Source organism: Herpailurus yagouaroundi, unplaced genomic scaffold (genome assembly GCF_014898765.1).
Source record: "Herpailurus yagouaroundi ecotype Mexico unplaced genomic scaffold, PumYag 185, whole genome shotgun sequence".
NCBI classification, from domain to species: Eukaryota; Metazoa; Chordata; class Mammalia; order Carnivora; family Felidae; genus Herpailurus; species Herpailurus yagouaroundi.
Window position 1 is genome coordinate 5,030,193 of NW_024412416.1, and position 22,768 is coordinate 5,052,960.

Genomic DNA, 22,768 nt, shown 5'->3' on the forward strand with positions numbered 1-22,768 from the left:
GCGGCGAGGCGCGCGACCTGGGCTCGGAGGCGGCGGCGGCGGGGACGCAGGCGGCCCTCTTCGCCTGAGCCCGGGCGCCGCGACGCGAGGGGCCCCACCCAGAGCCTCCCGCCTCGCAGCGCCGCCGAGATTTGGGGGAGACGGCCTAGGGTGAGGTGGCAGGAGGCCGGGGCAGGGCGTGTCCCGGAGCGCTGGGCTCCGCTCGCGCTTCGCGGGAAGGCGCTGCCCCGGGTGCCGCCTGCGACGTGGACCGGGGGTCGGGACCTGCGGGGGGCCCCGGGCCAGCGGAGACGTGCGCCCCGGGGCGGGCCACTTCACCTTGCTCGGGCTTCGTTCCCTGGTCAGGCTTTCAAAAATTAAAACAGAGAGAGAGAGAGAAAAAAAAAAAAAAGAAAAAAAAAAAAGAAAAGAAAAAAAGAACCCCTGTGACTTCCTCATTTTTCCGAACCTCGTTTTCTGTAGCCGTCCAGGGGACGGCACTGAACTTGTAGGCGGCACAGCTACCGCTGGCCGCAGGAGGGTCCTTTGGAATCCCGAGATTTCGTTTTTATTTTCTCTTGTGAGAGTAATGGTCCGTTTTTAGGATAAGTTCACTCAACAGTTACGTGTGAGGGATTGTGTCACGTTTGTGAAATTAGTGAGTAAGAGCAGGCCCTGCCTGCCAAGAGCCTCTCAATCAGAGAAGGACAGGTGTACAAGCTAATGATAGTGAGGTGTAATAAAGATAAAAGATGCTGAGCCAGCCGGGCAAAAGCAGGAAGGTGGATGTGGAGGAGGGGTGGGGGGAAGGCAGTAAGAACACAGGTAGTGACACGTGAGCGGAGCTCTGGCGGATGCTGCGTGAGGTTGGGCAGCGTGGGGTCAGAGACAGTACACAGTGGTGGGGGGAGGAGGGTCGGGGAGAGGGAGAAGAGTTTCCAGAAGTAGTTGGGGCCAAATTGGAAAAGGCCTTGAATGCCATCCCAAGGAGTCAGGAGTCGATGCCATACCCCGGGTGCCCATGAAGTTGGCAGATTTGAGACAGACTGCCTGGGTTGGAATCCAGGCCCGGCAACCGCTTATTAGCGGTAGAGCTAAGAGCACCCAGCCTCAGTTTCCTCATCTGTAAAATGGGAGTGATAATCAGAGGATTGTTGTGGGACTTCTGTGAGAGAATGCATGTAAGGCGTTGAACATAATTACCGCCACTTAGTTCTCAATGACTGCTGCCTTGGGTTAGTAATAAACAAGGGAAAAACAACACTCTCAGCTCTGTATTGGGAGAGAGTCTGGTAGATAGACCAGAACAGAGTTGGGCCAAAATCTCAACTCAGTATTTGTCAAGTGACAACAAACTTGTACTAAAATTTCGTACAAGTCTATATGATGACACTTTTAACAAAAGGGTAAGACGAATGTAGTTGAAACTCCCTAGTTCCTGTTTTAGGAAAGTCCTCGTAGTACATCTGGCCATCCACACGTCCACAGGTTACCCTGACCTGCCAGGTGACTAACAGGAATTTGATGCCGTGGCTTTCTTTTATCTGTCAGAAAGGTTACAGATTCTTGTGTTTACATTCTTCCTTTCATGTTTTAGCTGTCCTGGATAATGAGAGACTCACTGCAGAGGAGATGGACGAAAGGAGACGTCAGAATGTGGCTTATGAGTACCTTTGTCATTTGGAAGAAGCAAAGAGGTAACGATTGGCCGGCTGCAGAGAAGGGAGCTGTTGTGATGTGAACACAGATAAAGATCTCTTTGAATACGTCCTAGGTGTGACTGTCGGAGGCTGGTAGTTTGAAGGGATAAGTATAGGTAGGGTATTTATTCACGGGAACAAGTGGCCTTGATAGCAGCTTATCGTGAAACTCTGATGGGCGCTTCTGTATTCTGAAAAATTCCCAGATCTGTGTTTGGTTTTATGCGTATCGTGCATGTTTTGGGGCACTACGAACTGTAGGGGAGAATAGCAGTTTGTGGGGGTTTTTTCCCCAAACTTTTCTTTTGTGTGTGTCTTTTTAAGTAGGCTCCATACCCAACACGGGGCTTGAACTCAGGACCCTGAGATCAAGAATCACAGGCTTTATGATTGAGCCAGCCAGGCGGCCCAGAAATAGCATTTTGGTTTTTGTTTGAAATAGCATTTTTTGAAGTTTAAAGTTCTTAGCCTGGTGTTTCACTGGTTTTGATTTATATATGAATTGGATTCGTTTTCCTCTTGGTAGGACTCTGGGGAAAGGTCCACCGGTTTGGCAGTATTCAAAGTTTGCCGGAGTCACCATCCTCTGCATTTTTTGGGAAGTGAACGTATAAGGGCGGTTTTCCCTTTTCAGATGCTGGGACACCTGGTGGTCTTACTCTTAGAGTGTCTATTTGCTATCAGTGGTTCAGTTTTGTTTTGGTGCCGGTATTCCTTTGCAAGGCCCCGGGGCAGATAGATATAATTACAGATCTTGTTTCCTGCATGTGAGCTTTGGTGGAAAAGGCCAGCATGGGGTAATGAAAGGTATTTGTGATCAAAGTCCAATGAAAATCAAGGATGTTTCAGTAGTGTTGATAAACAAGAGTATTTTTGTTTTGTTAATTCTGAGGCTCTTAAAACACTTTTAGGAAAGTCCAGAGAACAATACAACAAACATCCATGTGTTCCTGACGTTACAAGTGTTAGCCTTTCAGCTCCTTTCCTTTTCCTCTCGAAAGACATGGTCCCTTTTGTGCCCCTCCCTGGTTCCGTTTTCCTTCTTCTGTCCCTGGGACTCTCTAACAGCATTCTGATGTCTTGAATCCAGGCTTCTTTGCTGAGCTTAAACCTCTTCCTTTAGACTGGGTACAGGGGGGCAGTTAGTGGTGATTTAGGTGGGGAGAATGATAATAACACTTGTTTTTCTAAATAGAAGGTTAGACAGCAGGAAGTGAATATGTGATTAGAAAAGAGGAGGGCGCCTGGTGGCTCAGTCGGTTAAAGGACCCACTCTTGATTTTGGCTCAGGTCATGATCTCGGTCCCGAGATAGAGCCCCACGTCAGCTCTAAGCTGAGCGTGGAGGCTCCTTGAGATCCTCTCTGCCCCTGCCCTGCTCGCTCGTTTGCTCTCTCTCTCTCAAAATAAATAAACTTAAAAAGAAAAGGGGATGTTTCTCATATGAAGTGTGTAAGGGCCCCATGGAAAAAAAAGATTAGGTCCCTGTTACTTAAACTGCGCACTAGATCTAGTTTTGGAGAGTCAAAGAATTTGAAAGCCGCAGCTGGAATGAGAGACCATCCTGTGTCTCTGTTGCGGTGACCTGGGGATGAGAGGGAAGAACCCCAGCTCCCTTCCTTCCTCCATCCGAAGCAGTTCTGCTTTTGTTTTAAACTTGGGTTTCCACAGTAAAATTCCCTTTTTACAGAGCGTCTTGGCTACCACCCCCTTGCCACCGCTACTCTAGTTCAACGCCTCTTCCACTTTAACCATTTCATGTCAGTGAGGAAGCGGAAGCCTGAGTCTGCATGGTCTACTTGTAGTTTTCTTGACTGAAGATTAGTTTTTTGAAAGTCAGTCGTGCAGTGGTTCTCAACCAAGTGTGTGCATTAGGTCACCCGGGGAACTTAAAAATACAGACATCTCGGTCTTACCATAGAGACTCTGATTCTGTAGGTCTGGAAGGTCCAGATACCTGTATATCTTATTTAAGTTTATTTATTTTTTGAGAGAGAGAGCGAGCAGTGAGCATGGGGCGGGGGCAGAGAGAGAGGGAGAGAAAGAATCCCAAGCAGGCTCTGCACTGATAGCACAGAGCCTGATGCAGGGCTCGAACCTATGAACTGTGAGATCATGACCTGAGCCAAAATCAAGAGTCGGACACTCAACTGACCGAGCCACCAGGTGCCCCTACACCTATATATTTTAAATGGTTCTGGTGGTTCTGATAGGCTCCCCCTTAGTTGAGAAGCAAGATTTTTTTTTTTTAATTTTTTTTTTTTAACGTTTATTTATTTTTGAGACAGAGACAGAGCATGAACGGGGGAGGGGCAGAGAGAGAGGGAGACACAGAATCGGAAGCAGGCTCCAGGCTCGGAGCCATCAGCCCAGAGCCCGACGCGGGGCTCGAACTCACGGACCGTGAGATCGTGACCTGAGCCGAAGTCGGACGCTCAACCGACTGAGCCACCCAGGCGCCCGAGAAGCAAGATTTAAAATAGTTTTAGAGCTCTGCGTTATGACAGCCTGACGAGAATGGTGCTTTCTGTCACATTTCCTTCTTTGCGTGTTCTGTCTGCTCATTTCCATCTGCTCTAGGGCCGTTCTTTTCTGTCGGGAGTTTTCCCTCAACCCTGAGATCCAGAGTCGGACGTTTAACCGACTGAGCCACTCAGGTGTCCCTCTGAGGTGTTTTTTCCAGAATAGAAAAGTAGCCCATTTCCTTTAACATCCATGATCACCTGCAGTGTTTTTTAGTTGGCTACTTTTGCATACTTAGGAAGTGACCGAGGAAGTGAGACATTGGTGATACTCTGTATTTTTTATGCTTTGGGTTATAAAGGAGGGTATAATCGTGGCGTATTGTCCTATTGGCCTGGCGTCGTGGAAATGGGCCTGATTTATTTTAGGGAGGCAATCCCAGGATGCGGTGGTGGTTGTTGTTGAAAGCTTTGATTAGAAAATCAAGTTGGGAGCATGTATTTAGATTTTACTACCAGAGGGGGCTAGGAAGAAGCCTGGGGTGCTCTGCAGAGAATAGAAGACTGGGATCCCTACTGGCCGTATGAAGCGGCTGCTGCCACCCTTAACAAGTGTTTGAGGTAAACCACGGACAAATCACATGCTCTCCCGTCGTAGCTGGGGCTTTAGCTCCCGTTGTGTTTTCTACGCTGGTGAGCTGGGCTGTCCCCGTGTGCTGTTGGCGCCCCACTTTCCCCTCTAGCGCAAGCCCAGTTTTCCTTTTTGGATCGGCCCCCATCCTGTTTCCTTCATAACCTCCACCCCTCCTGAGTTGGAGGAGCCCCAGGGTCTGGAATTTACGCCCCTTCCAAGTCCAGGAAGAAAGATCAGAGAGATCCAGGGGAGAAAAGGTTTCCCTCTTCGGTTCTATTTCTAGTACTGATACTCCTCCCCCTGGAAGCGCCACCTTCAAGTACAGTGGCTCCATTGTGTATCCCAGGGCGCTCCATTTTCTCCCGTACCTGTAACAGAGCTCTTCCCTGGGAAGAGAGGAGATTGTGTAGAGAGGGTGAAGATGAATGTGTGGAGACAGTGAGTGTAAGGGGGTTTGTAGAGACATGAGGGTGTGCCGTGGGTTTATCTTTCCCTGAAAGGTTAAGTGGGAAAATTTAGGAGTGATTCCGTAAAAGTGTGCACCTAGAGTGATTGGGAATAAGAAAATAGATTCTGCTTTTCCCTATTTTTTGGAGAGTAGCTTTAAGATGGAAATTTAGTTACTATTTTAATGAAATATCTGAGGATTCAGGGCTTTTTGTTACGAGCTGCAGAACAGACCAAGGACTTGAAATGTAGGTTTATTTTTTAATTTTTATTTTTAAAAAAATTTTCGATGTTTTTATTTATTTTTGAGACAGAGACAGAGCATGAGCAGGGGAGGGGCAGAGAGAGAGGGAGACACAGAATGGGAAGCAGGCTCCAGGCTCTGAGCTGTCAGCACAGAGCCCGACGCGGGGCTCGAACTCACAGACTGTGAGATCATGACCCCACCTGAAGTCGGACGCTTAACCGACTGAGCCACCCAGGCGCCCCAAAATGTGGGTTTATGTTGATCTTTTGCCTGTTCTGATTGTCTTCATATTTGTTTGGTCTGTGGAATAGCTGTATGGTAGAGACGACTAGCATTTTCACTTAGTTGAGAGAGGCGAAGTGTAAATATGTGAGCTACACTAGGCGCTCAGGTCTTGGAGAGGAGAAAGTGATACAGAGAAGGATCAGAATGTTCACGTGAACAGACCCAGGAAGAGAACATATCAGGCCGGGCAGGACGCGTAGTCTGCAGTGAGGAGAATGTATAAATGGAAACAGGAGAAAATTCAGTTAGTTTAAAGGTCACAGGAAGAAAGTTAATCCCAGCACTCTCTGGGGTTGAAGGTTAAGGGTCCCTTCTTTCAGAGGCTTGCTGTAATGCCCTTTCAAGACCTGTCATGGGCCACCTTTCTCTTGCTGTGTCCATACCCTATCTGAAGGGGCAGGGCCTACCCCCCCTCCCCCCGCCCCAACATACCCCCAGCCCCGTGTAGAAGGGAAAGCAGGGCTCTGGCTGGTTGGAGACTGGCAGAGACTTCGCATTGTTAACAAGAGCATGGCACTAAACAGGCACTCTTCCTTCTGTAATTTAGGGGAATTGCTTGAGAACAAATTCTCTTTTGTGCATATGACTTTGTTGTTGGCATTGAACGTTTTCTAGGATGGGCTCTTTAGATCTCTACATGGGAGCAGAATTCAGTAACATCTGGATATATCCAGGCTAGCACACCATGATCATGAAAGCAAGTTAAAGATATTTAAGATTAGGCAAGAAAAAAAAAAATGGGTAGGTGAGGGGATTCAGAAGAACAACACCTTGCCCATCAGCCTCTACAATTCTCAAGTGGAGGAATATCCCTTCATTTTTTAGGAGGTTGGCCTATGTTTTCATTTTACAGATGGGAAAACTAATTTAATTGCCTCATGAGACCCTGTGTGAGTCAGAGGGTCACATAGATATAGCTACTTAATGGCACATTGGGACTACAAGCCGGGTACATTCATGTATTCATAATTAGCAAGGTGAAGTATGGGGTGGGATTTAGTCTTAACTCTCAAAATGATGATACAGATGGAAAACCTCACTTCTATTTTCTGAAACTTACCTTGGTGCACCTGCCTTGGATAGACTCAGAGGTAAGAAGTTGGTTGCATTTAAAAGTGCCTTTGTGGGGCGCCTGGGTGGCGCAGTCGGTTAAGCGTCCGACTTCAGCCAGGTCACGATCTCGCGCTCCGTGAGTTCGAGCCCCGCATCAGGCTCTGGGCTGATGGCTCAGGGCCTGGAGCCTGTTTCCGATTCTGTGTCTCCCTCTCTCTCTGCCCCTCCCCCATTCATGCTCTGTCTCTCTCTGTCCCAAAAATAAATAAAAAACGTTGAAAAAAAAAAAAAGTGCCTTTGTTAAAGTTGTTCAAACTAAGAGTGCTTTTTGCACACACGGAAGGATTAGTTCTTACTGTGGTCAGAAAAGTGTTTTACTCCTTTTTACCCTGTGGTGTAGCTGAGACACTCAGCAAAATTTACGATGAAGAAATATGGAGAGTAATCTGGTATGTATTAGGCAGTCAGCTATCTTTGGTACTAAGAAAAGTCATACTACTGTAATCTCATAATACTTATAATTAATTAAAACAGACATTTAAATTTTTAAATTTAAAAAAAAATTTTTTTTTTTCAACGTTTATTTATTTTTGGGACAGAGAGAGACAGAGCATGAACGGGGGAGGGGCAGAGAGAGAGGGAGACACAGAATCGGAAACAGGCTCCAGGCTCCAAGCCATCAGCCCAGAGCCTGACGCAGGGCTCGAACTCACGGACCGCGAGATCGTGACCTGGCTGAAGTCGGACGCCTAACCGACTGCGCCACCCAGGCGCCCCTAAAACAGACATTTAAAAAACCTGAAACATTTGGGGCACCCGGGTGGCTCAGTCTGTTAAGCGTCCAAACTTCGGCTCAGGTCATGATCTCATGGTTTGTGAGTTCAAGCCCCGAGATGGGCTCTGTGCTGACAGCTCGGAGCCTGGAGCCTGCTTCAGATTCTGTATGTCTCCCTCTCTCACTGCCCCTCCCCTGCTCATGCTCTTTCTCTCTGTCTCTTTCTCTCTCTCTCTCAAAAATAAACATTAAAAAAATATAAAAAAACAAACAAACCTGAAATGTTTTAAAAAACTTGGCTGTTGGGATATGCGAAGTGAAAAGAGTGAGGATTTTCAGTTTGGGCAGGTGTGAGGGAGTGAACCTAAATTTGTGCTTTGCAGAATGGAGATACTACGCATCTTCTGGAGGTGCTCTGAGGGCTAAGTGCCTGGCATAGTGGCTGAAATGCAGTGGGCACTGGGTAAATGTATTCTTTATCCTGGCCCTTGGGGCAAAAGCAGATTTAACATAAAGGTGATGAGGCATTAGTAAACTTTTCTGGAGAATTTTCTGGGCACTTTCAAAGTCCTAAAGGTTTGTAGCCTTAGTTTTTTCACTTCAGATTTAAGCTTGTGTTTCACAGGAAACTCCAGAAATAAGAAGATACCTCTAGGGAGTCAGGGTGGAGGGTGTGAGAAGACTTTTCCGTTTTTTTTTTTTTTTTTCCATTAAATGTTTGTTTATTTGAGAGAGAGGGAGGAAGAGAGAGAATCTCAAGCAGGCTTGAACTCGGGGCTTGAACCCACCAATGGTGAGATCATGACCTGAGCCAAAACCAAGAGATACTTAACTGACTAAGCCACCCAGGCACCCCAAGACGTTTCCTTTTTATTTTAGTGCTCTTCGGTAGATTTAAAATGCTATTTACAATGATCATGAATTTTATAATAAAGAAAAAAGAAAGGGCCTGAGTAAAAGGAAAAGTTGTAGATAATTTTTAGATAGTTGTATTCACAAATTTAGATCTTTTAATTGCTATATCGTTGTCTTAATTACTATTTTCAGTGCTTACATAACATTCATAATTTATTTAGGATTATTCCAGTTTAAAATGATATTGCTTTGATTGCTGGAAAGTTTAAACATTTTTCCCATGTACTTGTTTATCAATTTTATTCACATTGTGGATGAGGTTGTCTAATAGAGTCATGATGTTAACTTTCATAAGCTCTCTTGTAATATGGTCAACCTCCTGTTGCATTTGCTACCAATATTTTCTCTTGATTTGCCATTTTGGTTTTTCACTGTACAGAAGTTTTATTTTTTAATTTTGTTAAATTTCTCTAAGATTTTATTTTTAAGTAATCTCCACATTCAACACGGGGCTCAAATCTACAACCATGAGATCAAGAGTCACACACAATACTGACTGAGCCAGCCAGGTGCCCCTGTACAGCAGTTTTCAATTTTATGCAATTCAAATGTTAATCTTTCTCTCTGCAATTTCTTTGATCAATTCAAAGCCATAGTTCAAATTCTCCAAAGCCTTGCTAAAATGTGAAGTCTTATATTGTTAGCTTTTTTCAATTTAATGCTTAATTTTTGTTAGGAATCTAAGTCTTTAAATCTCATGGTGTTTGTAAATTATTCTGTCATTTTAGGGGTGCCTGGATGGCTCAGTCGGTTAAGCATCTGACTCTTGATTTGGGCTCATGATCTGATGGGTCATAGGCTCGTGAAATCGGGCCCCTCATTGGGCTCTGTGCTGATAGCACGAGTCTGCTTGGGATTCTCTCTCTCTCTCTCTCTCTCTTCCTCTCTCTTCCTCCCCTCCCTCTCTCCCCCTCTCTCTCTGCCCCTCTCTCTCTGCCCTTCCCCTGCTTGCACCCTCACACTCAAAATAAATAAATTTTATGCAAATTATTCTGTCATTTAAAAAAAAATCCCTCTTGTTGCCTTTTTAAAAAATACTTATCTTTTTTTTTTATTAAAAAAATTTTTTTTAATGTTTATTTATTTTTGAGACAGAGGATGAACGGGGAAGGTCAGAGAGAGAGGGAGACACAGAATCCGAAGCAGGCTCCAGGCTCCGAGCTGTCAGCACAGAGCCCGACGTGGGGCTCCAACCCACAAATGAGGGTGTGACCTGAGCCAAAGTCGGACGCTTAGCCGACTGAGCCACCCAGGCGCCCCCCAAAATGCTTATTTTTGAGAAAGAGAGCACGAGCTCACACAGGTGAGGGAGGAGCAGAGAGAGAGGGGAGATACAGAATCTGAAGCAGGCTTCAGGCTCCCAGCTTTTAGCACAGAGCCCCACGTGGGGCTGGAACCCACAAACCTCGAGATCATGACCTGAGCTGAAGCTGGGTGCTTAACCAACTGAGTCACCCAGGAGCCCCTAAGTTATTCTGTCACCTAAAAATAATCTTTTTACAACCTGTTAGCAATCGATGTCTACTTTGTCAAATATTAAGTACAGTTCTATTTCTACACTCTTTATTCTTTTATGGTAAACTATATTTCATTTTTCTTGAGAAAATGTGTAGAACTTAGGAACATCTAAAGCTGGCTTGATTTTAGCTCCATGACAAATGACTTTTTTCTGTTTTGTTTTTGCCTCACAATTTTCCATGATTTGAAACTTGTGGAGTTCTTCTTTCTTAAAGTTTCCTCGAGTTATATATTAGAGTTGATGTTGGCTTAGTCATTTTGCCTGTAATGTGGAGACTCTTGATTTATATTATCTTTCTGGTTTGTTTGTTTTTGTTTTGTGTTTTGTTTGTTTTAGCTCTAAGGAGTTGTACCTTTAATAATTAGTTCTGACTCATTAGTTCCGTCTTGGGGTACCTGTTGGTAGGTTAGATCTCTGTAGTTTGTTGTATGGCTATTCTCCATTTTGTCTGTTTATGTTAAATCAGGACTAGATATGTGTCCCACATCTATCTTTTGATTTACTGGATTTTTCTACTGTCTTGGTTTTTTCCCCTTTGGTTCTGTTAATGGTAGTTTCTTTGTCTTATTGCAGTTTTCATTTTGGATTGTTCATTCCTTTTCCCTCTCTATTCTTGTTAATAGATTTAATGGTCTCTAGTTCATGGAGAATAGTGTGACACATATAGCATTCTTTTCAGGTGGAGAAAAGGAGGCTGGAGCCAAGAGTTGGGTTGAATACTTTACCAGTTCCCCTTATTTTCAGTAAGTCTCAGAGTGGGTGTGACCACAGGAAACCAGTGTTAAGAGGCCAGCTAACTGTATAGATTGCTCCCCCATCAAGATTGGGAAAGTCTAATTGGGCTAAGTGGGCTATTTATTTGACTGAATTCGGCATTTATTTCTTGTAGTCTTAGAGGCAGAGTAACAATCTTGTTTGTATATTTTAATGTTCCCAATGAAAGAATAGGAAAAATGTATTTGGGGGCCTAAGTTGGCATGTTCTAGGAATTTAATTTTCTGGCTTCGCATGATGACCCGTCTCTGATTTCTGCAGAATTTCTTCTGCTTCACAGTTTAGCGATTTGGGGATATCTGTTGGTAGCAGGACCTATTCTGAACATTTTTAAGCCATGTGGTATTTGATGGCTTCTGGTTATTTCCAATTGAGACTGCTAAATAAACCCCTCGCAGGAAGTATTTGTGTAAGAAAGTGCTGGTAGGCAAAGTGAGACCATTCGGAAGTGATTCATATGACTGGGACTGTTTGTTTAAAATTTGGGACCTGGTTGCTTAGAGACCATATCTTTGAGCAAACTGAGTAAAGTGCCCCTCGAGTGCACAAGTTCTGTGTCCTGATCCAGTCAGGACTGTGCCGCTTGGTTTTTCTTTGAGATGAGCTCCTGCTATTCCGATTGATCCCTGTGCTTTGACAGGACATGAATCAAAAATCTGAAACATATAAATGAAAGATCTGGTTAATGTTTTATTTTGAAGAGAAAGTTTGCTTGCTTAAGCTTGAATGTTGTTTTGAAATTTTTTTCTTAAAATTCTATGTTGGGAAGAATTGTTATTTTCCAATAAGGCATTTTATTATAGAAATCTCAATGCTTCAGATACTTTTACAACAGTTAAAGGGAAACAAACACCCCCTTCCCCCCCAAAAAAAACCCAAAAAGCAAAACCAACCCAAAACTCAAGCCTGCAATTTGCCAGGACATAATGATATAAAATATTTTGTCTGGGGCATCTGAGGGGCTTATTCGGTTAGAGCTCCAACTCTTGATCTCCGCTCAGGTCACAATTTTGTGGCTCCTTTGGTCGAGCCCCACGTCGGACTCTGCATTGACAGTGCAGTGCCTGCTTGGGATTTCTCTGCCTCTCTCTGCCCCTCCCCTGTTCGAGCTCTGTCTCTCTTCTGTCAAAATAAGTAAATAGACATTAAAAAAAAAAGATGAAGAACATTGTTCTGTCTGCCCCGAGATCGTCGTGTTCCTCTGCCTCTTCACCGTCATTATCAATACCATGTATTGAGCACTTATATGCGAGGTGCTGTGCTAAGCACTTGGTATGCATTAGCTGATTAGCTGATTCGTGTGATTAGCTCTTCTTAAAGAGGTGCTTATTCTTATCTGCATTTAACAGAAAAGAAAGCAAAGCTTGGAGAGGCTGACTTGCCCGTCTAGTGAGTGGCAGAGCCGGATTTCAGTTCTGGCAAGTGCCCAGACCTGGCAAGTTTGCTGCTGCAGTACCACTGCTTCTAAAAATAATGACAGCGGCTGTAACTGCCTGTAATTAAGTACTTTACACACACCATTACTGCGAGATGGGCATTATTTTTATTTTGAAGAGGGGAAAAAATGAATTAGTATCGCTTGTCTGCTGGCCTTGTAACTGTCTGTGGGGTTCAAGCCCAACTCGACACTAGTGCTGTTGACCTCTATAGGCACAGAAGGGGCGACATTGAAGTCCACCATTAAGTCAGCTGGTTCCCACAGGTGTTAATTGCCTACCTGTCTGATGGGCAAGCCTGCCCACTTACTGCCGAGTCTTTTGCCTGCCACTCTGACTGTGTGAGGACCGTTCTCTGATTTGTCCCGTAACTTTGTGTCTAACTAGTGTTGGACTCTTTTATTTTTTTACTTTGTTTTATACTTGTTTTATTCACTGAAGAGCTAAAGATAGTGATGGATGTACATAAGTGGCTGTTAAATGTTTGTTGATTGGTGAAAGATTTATTCATGCTAATAAGAAATGTAGTAAACATAGGGGTGCCTGGCTGGCTCAGTCGGTGGAGCGTGCAACTCTTGAATTTGGGGTCGTGGGTTGGAGCCCCACGGTGGGTGCAGAGATTACTTAAAGTAAAATCTTAAATATAGCAAACGTAAAATCTTAGCTAAGTGATTTTTATAGGTATCTGTGATAAATGTGTATGTTTAACTTTTTTGACCTAACTCCCGCTCGGTAAGATGATTTCCTTGGAAGGGGGAGCGGTTGCAGCAGAGGTGATGCAGTTGAATACGGTGACTCTGGGGAGGCCAGAGAGTTCTGGTTTGGCTTTTATGTTCATAACCTGGGATTTGCTTGTGATTCCGCCTAGAAAGGCATGTCTTCTTCCCAGTTGCTTGTTTTTTACATAATGACCTCATGCAGACAGGAGTGGCAAATTGGATTGGAAATTGCCTCGGATCGTTTGGCAAGAACTGTATCTTTTGGTGTTGTGGGTGGAGGAAAGGCCTGTCTAAAGGCCTCTATTTCTTCTTTACTCAGAATACCTTCCTGTTGACTCATTGGAAATCATAACGAAAAGCAGAAGGAGCATTGGAGAGGCAGCTGCCAGCCCAGGGCTTGGCTTCTGTTGGGGCAGATGTTTGGGAACTAACAGGACCTTGGCTTTAGGAAAAATTGTGAGACTTTTATAGTAGAAGGGAAGTAACTATTATTGTGATAGGTATTATCCATAAGGTAGAAATTATCCACCTGCTTCTAGGGATTATTAATCTGCAACATAAAAAACAAGGTATATATTTTAAAAATTATTTATTTTTGACGGGGGAGGGAGGCTTGGTTGGGGAGGGACAGAGAGAGAAGGAGATAGAGAATCCCAAGCAGGCTCCATGCAGTCAGCACAGAGCCCAATGTGGAGCTCAAATCCACGAACCGTAAGATCATGACCCGAGCTGAAACCAAGAGTCGACACTCAACCGACTGAGCCACCTAGGAGCCCCAAGATATTTTCTTGAATAGGGTTAGTGTTCCTACAAACTGAAGCAGAAGGAACTAAAGTACAAAGGAGGGAATGAGACAAAATTAGAAGAGGAAAAATTGAAAAGAAGGAGGAAAAAACCTGTGATTATTGAAGATCGAAAAATGATATAAAAATAAAATTTAAATACAAAAAGCCTTACAGTAGAGCAGATCATTTCCTTACAAATAACACATACATATCAGATGACCTCTAGATAAGCTAAAAGGAAACAAAAGTTACTTACTACTTGCCACTTACTACTTACTACTAGGACTGTTGTAACAAAATGTTTCTCTGCTCTGAAGGCATACTGTTATGTCATTAGTTTGGACAATGCTTCTTAATCATTGATTGAAAAGGTGGTGCCCAGCAGTGGTTTGACTTTGGGGATTTCCTTTAAAAACTTGAGAAGTCCCACAAAAATATTCTTAGGCAGATTTTAGGTTTTTTAATTACAATTTTATTCTTAATCATTAAAAAAAATAGATAATACACGAACATGATACTTAGAGGCTATGCTAGGATATATAGTGAAAAAAAAAAAGTCTGTGTCCCAGCCATTCCGTTTTTCCCCAGTTGGAACCACAGTTATGAATATGTGTCTTTCATTATTCAATGCATATAAATCCTAGTCACTTATTTCCTTGTCATATTCTGCTTTCCATCTCATAACTTACTCCACATGAATACATCGGAATACCTCATTTTTGTCTTCACAGTTGCATACTTTTTCAGTGTATAGATTGAAACTACCAGTGCATATTTTACCCCAGCTTTTGCTATTAGAGTGTTGTAGTTAGCAACTTTGTATGTATGTCATCTCACACTTGGGGGTATTGTAGGATAAATTTCTTAAAGTGGGATTTCTAAGTCAAAGGGAATGTGTACGTTTGTTTGTTTTTTTTTTAATTAAAAAATTTTTATTTTTGAGAGACAGAATGTGAGCCAGTGAGGGGTAGAGAGAGAGGGAGACACAGAATCTGAAGCAGGTTCCAGGCTCTGAGCTGACAGCACAGAGTCTGACAGAGGGCTCGAACTCACAGACCGTGAGATCTTGACCTAAGTTGAAGTTGGATGCTTAACCGACTGAGCCACCCAGGTGCCCCAGTTTTGATAAATATTGTCAATTTGGTCTGGAAGTTGTACCATCCGTAATGTATAAGGGGGCTGCTTTACCCATAATTTCATCAACCTGCAGTATTATAGTTTTTTTAATATTTGAGAATTTCATAGGTGAGAATGGTGTTTCATTGTAGTTTCATTTTCAGATTATCTAATTCTGAGTGAAGCTGAACAACTTTTTTGTTAATTTAACTTTTTTTTAAATTTATTTTTTTAAGTAAGCTCCACACCCAGTGTAGGACTTGAACTTACTACCCTGAGATCAAGAGTTGCATGCTCTACTGACAGAGGCAGCCAGGTTTCCTGAGGATCTTTGTTTAAGAGCTATTTGTATTTCCTTTTCTGCCAACTGTTTTGGTAGAACCCTTTGCTCATTTTTCTGTTGAGTTTTTTCTTACTGATTTGTAAGAGCTGTTTATATATTGAGGGGATTGATGCTTTGGATGCCACATGTGCTGAAAAGAATCCAGTTTGTCCTTTAAGTTTGACTTTAAGGTTTTTAAAATAATTTAGAATTTCATTTTATTATTATTTTTAACAATTTAGAATTTTAAAACATGTTTGATTTTATTAATGTTTTTTTTATTTTTAGATTTTTGGCTTTATGTCCTTTTTAGAGTCATTTATACCAGTGCCATACAAAAACATTCCTCTGTGTTTTCTTCTAGTATTTTTAGGATGTAAAGAGTTTTAACATGTAACCCCTTGATCCATTTTGAATTTTTTTGGTATGAGGACTAAAGTAGAGATCCTGCTTTATTTACTTATTTTCTCTAGATGTTTGGATAATACATATTGAGCATCAACAATGACTCTCTGATGAGATGTTCTGTGTAGTTTGCCTTGCTGTCTTTGAATTGAGATCTTAATTTTTTTTCAGAACAAGGCAGGTTCAGCTGTTGAGACTCATTTATTTACTTTAAAATTTTTTGAGATTTAAAAACAATGTTTATTTTTTGAGAGACAGCGCAGGTGGGTGAGGAGCAGAGAGAGGAGACAGAGGATCCAGTGTAGGCTCTGTGCTGACAGTAGAGAGCCCGATGTGGGGCTTGAACTCACGAACTGGGAGACCATGACCTGGGCCGAAGTCGGATGCTTAACCGAAGGAGCCACCCAGGCTCTTCCAACTGTTGAGATTTTTGAAACATAAAAATACCATTTTAGAGAAACTGGCTAGAATTTTCCAGAGTACTTTGAAGCAGGTTGTATTATGCCATAAACGACTCATCAGTGTGTAATGAAGTTGGCATTGAGAAAACAGGTTTTGGATTAACAGCTTTGGCATACAGACTGTGATGAGATGAATCAGCTTGCCAAAGTAACGCAGTTTATTCTTTGTGTTAAAGGAGAATACAGTTTGGGATTTGGAAACTGCTGACTAGATTTGACTGGTGGGTTCTATAGGCTTTTTATCGTGGGTTGTAAGTTCCGAATCTCAAAGGGAGAAGAGAGTGTAAGCAGGATTTCTCACCCCTTGTTTTCTCACAGACTTTCTTGCTTAGAACTAGTGTTCCAGAGTACACTGGTTTGGGAAGCACTGTTTTTGTGTCAGAATAATGGATTTGAGGGACTATTTCAAGTGACAATTTGGAACATGTTCCTGGTTAGTTCTCAACTGTTATAGGTTTTATCTGTAGTTTCTTTCTGTTCTTTGAGTTCTAATGTTCTCAGCTTAGAGAGCTTAAATTGAAGCCATTACTGTACTAACTGGGTAGGTATAATTGCTAAACTGTCATCAGTGATCTTTAAGGCATTGTGCAGAACTGGAGTGTGGTTTTTATTTTTATTTTTATTTTTATTTTATTTATTTATTTTTTTTATTTTTAAATGCCATTTTATTGCCATATTCTAATAATACGGTGGAAACAGCACCCAAATATAAGTGTTCTTTCATATAATCTAACACATTTTAGAATTAATTATAGTACTATTAATATTAATGTTAATAATAACTAGAATTTATTAAGTAACTATTATGTATTAGGAAGTATGCCAAGCACTTGAGTGTATTATAATTTAGTTTCTAAAATTATGCTCTGAGGTTAGCTTTTTATTATCCTTTTTTTTTTTATTTATATATGAAATTTATTGTCAAATTGGTTTCCATACAACACCCAGTGCTCATCCCAAAAGGTGGAGTGTGGTTTTTAAAAGTGGAGGAGGGTGGGGCACCTGGGGTGGCTCAGTTGATGGAGCATCTGATTATTGGTTTTGGTTCAGGTCGTGATCTCATGGTTCGTGGGTTCAAGCCCCATGTTGGGCCCTGTGCAAACATTACAGGGCCTGCTTGGGATTCTCTCTCTCTCTCTGCCCTGCCCTCGTGAGTGCATGTGTGCATGTGCATTTGAGCTTTCTCTCTCTCTCAAAATAAATAAACTTAAAAAAGTAGAGGAGGGCAAATGTACTAATTATTAAAAAGGAAAAGAAGATAATCATAAATTCTAGTCTAACGAATTAGTCTGGGGCAGAATTGCTAGCATATTGTCAAGTAGATGAGCACTTAGGAAACAAGTGATGCTTAGGAGTCAACCAGGGCTTTCTGAGACCAGCTCTGTCACATTAAGATCATTTCCTCTTTGACGACAGCGTCACCAGATTGGTGAATCAGAGAAACACAGTAATGTCTAGATTTCAGTAAGGCATTTGCAAGTGTGTCTTGTGATACATTAGTGACAGGTTTGACAAATGTGGACTAGATTGTAAGGTAATTAAGATTTGTAGCCAGTTGAATAAACCATATTCAAAAAGAGCTGCTAGATGAGGAGTAATTGCTTAATGGGCGCGAGCTTTCTCTTTGGGTGGTGAAAATCTTCTGGAATTAAATAGTCATGGTGGTTGCACAACATTTTGAGTATACTAAAAAACACTGAATTGCATACTTTAAAATGGTTAAAAGTGGTGAATTTATGTTATATGAATTTTATCTCAATGATAAAAGGAGCTGCTAGGTTTTAAGTTCAAAGAAAGCTCTCTAGGGCATGTTACAGATAAAACATTTTCTTGGGGCTTATCAGTGATGTGTATTGATTAAATTTGAGTTTGACTTGTTGCTGGAGGGATGGTTAATACACTTCATGACAAGTTCTGCATTCAAAATACCCTGAATCTAATGAGATTTAATAGTAATAAATGTGACATCCTACATTGGGGTTCAAAAATGGAGTGTTTAGGTACAGGATAGAGTAGCAGCATTTATGGCAGTAGCATTAGTAGGAAAAAAGAACACAATGAAGCTGTGTTGTTTACCAGTTCATTAATAGAAATGTGGTATATGTCCCTTTGTCCTCTGTACTCATCAGAGGCTAACGAGTTCATCTTCAGGTCTGGAGGCCATACCTTAAAAGGGACCTTGATAGTCTAGAGCAAGGGTGATAGTTGTGTGATGGGATTCTTTCACACCCACAGCAGGCATTGCTGATAGATCAGAATCCTTAGAGAGTGAGGAACCCCATCAGTGGGTGTTGGTGCATTGGTTGAGACATGGTTATTGTTCAAGGACCCGTGCATGTTGAATCAGCTTGACCAGGATGGTAAAAGGTCTATAAATTATGATGTATGAGAAATCCTTGAAAGGACTAAGAGTATTTAATATGGAGACAAGATTCAGGGAGACTATAGAAACATAGAATCTCAGAAGTGCAATCTTTCACCCAGTATAGGAATTCATTCAACTGTTAACACTTTGCCTATTATTATTAAAAGATCTGAAATATGGAAGAGGGGTTCAATTTATCATGTGTGGTACCAGAGGAACAGAACCAGGCAATGGAAATCTGCTTAATTTGAGGAAGAACTTTATAGCAATAAGAAATTTCAAAAAAATAAAAGATCTGCTTTGGAAAAATCCATGTTGCAGAAGATTTTCAAGCATAGACTATGTAACAGTTGATGGAAGATTATGTTCTAACCTAAGTACTTTCTCGAGTTACTTCAAACAATTTTTATTTTCATCTCCTGTGTTATTCAAAGGTTTTGTGTTTTTTTTTTTTAATGTTTATTTTTGAGAGAGAAAGAGAGAGAGTGTGTTTGAGCAGGGGAGGGGCAGAGAGGGAGACACAGAATCTGAAGCAGTCTCCAGGCTCCGAGCTGTCAGCACAGAGCCGAGCTGTCAGCACAGAACTCACAGACTGTGAGATCATGACCTGAGCCGAAGTCAGATGCTTAACCTACTGAGCCACCCGGGTGCCCCAAAGGTATTTTTATTTTAAGTGATAACATTCTCTTGCTCAATTTTTTTTTCCCTTGGCATGACTAAACCAGTTGGGAAAAGCACTTCCAATAAAATAAAACAGGTAGAAAGCATTTGTGGTTCCTCATTGTGCAGGACTCTCTAATATAGAACTGGAGAAGATGGCAAATGGCAAATGCTTATTAACCCAGTCCTGTCCATAGGGGCGTTACAGATTAATTGGACAGATAGGGCATCACCATTTGAAAAAAAAATAAAAGTTACCTAACATCAAAGGTTGGAAGGTCTAACTAATGTCGCAAGACAATATAAGATTGCCAATGAAACGATGCAGTTAAATGTGTGAGAGTTTAGATGAGGGAAAGATTATTTTATGGCCGAGCTTTCCAAGATAAGCTGAAATCAGATAGGCAAGAAGGGAAAGCAGAAATAGACACATTTTTTGTGTTCCTTTAGAGATGAGACTGCCTTTTTCTACTTTTTGGTACCCAGGAGCACTCCTTCCACAGTGCTTTTCCACAAAGTAGCTGCTCAGTAATATTCAGTTAAATTGGTGCAAAGCTGTGTGGAGTGTGGGGTTGGGGTGGTTAAGAGAATTTCAGCATTGTGGGATGAGAGCTTAGGATGATTTTTTTTATTATTACTTGGTTACAATTGAGACCAGTGCTATGGTCCTTAAGCAAGAGGGAAAGAACAGTTTGTTATTCAGCAGTTATTTTTTGAGCACTGTACTTGAAAGGTAAATCAGAAAAGGATTCCACCCTTATGTACTTAAATAACTATATTAAGAGGTAAAGAGGTACAAAGTGCCAGTGGAAAGTTTAGAGGAAGTTTGGAGGAAGGAGAGATTATTGCCAAGGGTAGATCATGGAAGAGTGCATGGAGGAGGTGACTTTTGAAAGTAACATTTGAATTGTCAGATGGGGAAGGCCAATCAAAAAGCTCTTACCAAATCTTTACTCTTAGTAGTTGTCTCCATCCTTAGCTTCCCATATTACAGCTTGATGACCTCTCTTTACGAACTCTCTCAATTTCTCTGGCCCTAACAAATTTATCCCATCTTATTTAACATGGCAGCTTGACCTTCCCTGTAGCAGTGGGAGAAATATCTTTCTTCCTAAGACTCCATCTTCTATGTGTGGTCTGGATCATACTCCTTTTTGTCTTCTAGGGTTCATATTCCAGGATTGTTTTCTTTTCTTTTCTCTTTTCTTTTCTTTTCTTTTCTTTTCTTTTCTTTTCATGTCTGTTTATTTTGGGGGGGGGAGGGGCAGAGAGAGAGGAAGACAAAGAATCTGAAGCAGGCTCCAGACTCTGAGCTGTCAGCACAGAGCCCGACGCGGGGCTCAAACTCACAAGCGTGGGATCATGACCTGAGCTGAAGTCATTCGCCTAACCGACTGAGCCACCCGGGCACCCTTTCCAGGATTGTTTTCTTAACTATAACTTAAACTTTTTCCTGTTGATTCTTTTCTCTGTAGCACATAAACATCCTCACCCATTCCAGATCTATTCCCTTGATACTAGACCCTCCTCTGATTATTGTATTATCCCTTCTTTTGTTCCTTCAGGAAGAACTTGTCTTTACTCCCCGTACCCACTTCTTTATCCTAACTTGTGTGGGTGTGGTTTGTGTTCCCTTCTTTCCCCTACAAGATTTCTCTTGCTGGAATGACTGATGACCTAATTGTTATGTCCATTAGAAAATTTTCAGTACTTCTCTTAATCTCTGTGGCATATGACACTCTTGTCCATTTCATGAAATTTTCTTCCTTTTAAATGGGTATCTTTTTATACTTTTTGAATTTTGACCTATGTATATATATTGCTTATCTATGAGTAAATTCAGGGGCCCCTGGGTGGCTCAGTCGGGTGAGTGCCCAACTCTTGATTTTGGCTCCGGTCATGATCTCACAGTTGTGGGATGGAACCCTGCCTTGGGTTCCAGTGTGGAGCCTGCCTGGGATATATTCATTCCCTGTCTCTCCTGCTCTCTCTCCTTCCCTCTTCCCCACACCTTCTCGCCCTCCCCCAACCCCCACAGTCGATCTTTCTCTCTAAAATAAAAAATAAAAAAAAAGAAAAGAAAAGAAAGTAAATTCAGGTAGCATCCACCTCCTCCAGGAAGCACCCACCACCCTTACCCTAGGTCTGAGTCAGGTACTCCTCTCTTGTGTTTCTACCTGTCCCTCCCCACCCCTGTCTTTATAATATGTTATAAATGCCTTATACTTTTCTCTTCCCTAACATACTGTGAGCCTCAGAGGGCAAGGATTATGTCCTTAATGATTAAGACAGTTAACCCGTCCTCCTGACATGTTCTCACTAAGTACTAGGTCTGAAAATTAAGTTTCAGACCTAGTACTTGCTCTTAGTTTTCAGACCTAGTACTTGCTCTACAGGCTCTCCTTGGTCTCCGGGGCTCTAGCAGCTGCGGCAGTAGGCTGAGATGGCTGGCTCAGAGCCTCGCACTTGCAAGGAAATGGGTACCTGTCTTCCGCCTCCTAGAGGACTCTCACCTGTGTCTTTCCCCAAGTTCTGCTCACGGCCGGCCGGCAGTGACTAGGCTGCAGCTGGTGAGACTTAGTATCATCTAACTCAGTTTGAAGATTTTGTTTTCATTTAAGGTTAAAAGGTCTTTCACGCTTTGTGATACGTGGTAGATAGAGATGGATGGGTAGATCAAACATGGCAATGTTTCGCCAGGCTCTGCATCTGACGATGTGGTCTGGGAGTTAATCCTGTTAGTGCAGGGACTTTTTAGAAAAACTTCTTTGAAGTAATAATTTACATGCCATAAAGGTCTCCCATTTTTTAATGTACAACTTAATGAGTTTTAGTAACTTTATCGAATGGTGCAACTGTTACTATAGTGTAGTTTCCATCACCCCAGTAAGAATGGGGACTCTTGAAATATAACAGACGTTTAATTTTGGCAAGTAGACTTTACATAACTTACCAATTTAGCAAAGACTAAAATTATTTGCTCAGAGATGTTTAGGTTAAATAAGTTATTACTTAAGAAGAATGGCCTCCTGGGTAGCTCAGTCGGTTAAGCATCTGACTCTTGATATCAGCTCAGGTCATGATCTCACAGTTCATGGGTTTGAGCCCTGAGTCTGGCTCTGTGCTCTAAGTGCACAGTCTGCTTGGAATTCTCCCATCCCCTCCCCCCCCTTCCCCTGCTTGTGCACTCATTCACTCTCTAAATAAATGAATAAGAGAAGGAGGAGGAGAAGAAGAAAAAGTTTCTTTTCTGTTTCTCATTCATTCCTATAGCTATTCAGATTGGCTTAATTTATACTCAGAAGTTTCTTTTAAAGCAGATACTATCAAGGTTTCTCACGTGCTTGCATGGCTTGGGAAACAAGCCTTTATAAATCTTTCTTGCCTGGATTACTGCCAGTACTTCTTAGGACTGTGTATCCTTACCCATTCCTCCTCCTCACCCTACTGCTTAGAGTGATCTGTCAAGTTATATCTGATCATTTCATTCCTGTTTCAGATCCTTCAGAAGGTTTGTGTATTCTCTTCCCTTGGCCCATGACTTGTTCTCCCCACCTAAACACTACCCCCCCCCCCCCAGTCCTTCAAGACCTAAATGTCATTTTCTCTGGGAAACTAGCCCTAATTCCCTTCCTCTTCAGGTGGTGAGTTCTTTATCGAATACATTAGTTTCTCTCAAGACTTGTTCCTGCCACACTGTATTATAATTA

At 42.1% G+C, this 22,768-nt stretch overlaps 1 protein-coding gene across 1 annotated transcript in view; it reads left to right on the plus strand.

The window, feature by feature from the left end:
* Positions 1-22,768, plus strand: part of IQGAP1 (IQ motif containing GTPase activating protein 1) — a 108,887-nt gene that overhangs the window by 5,180 nt on the left and 80,939 nt on the right. Inside the window, exon 2 of the mRNA XM_040493586.1 lies at positions 1,577-1,676. Within this exon, the coding sequence (XP_040349520.1) occupies positions 1,577-1,676 (100 nt within the window). The remainder of the gene's footprint in view (positions 1-1,576; positions 1,677-22,768) is intronic.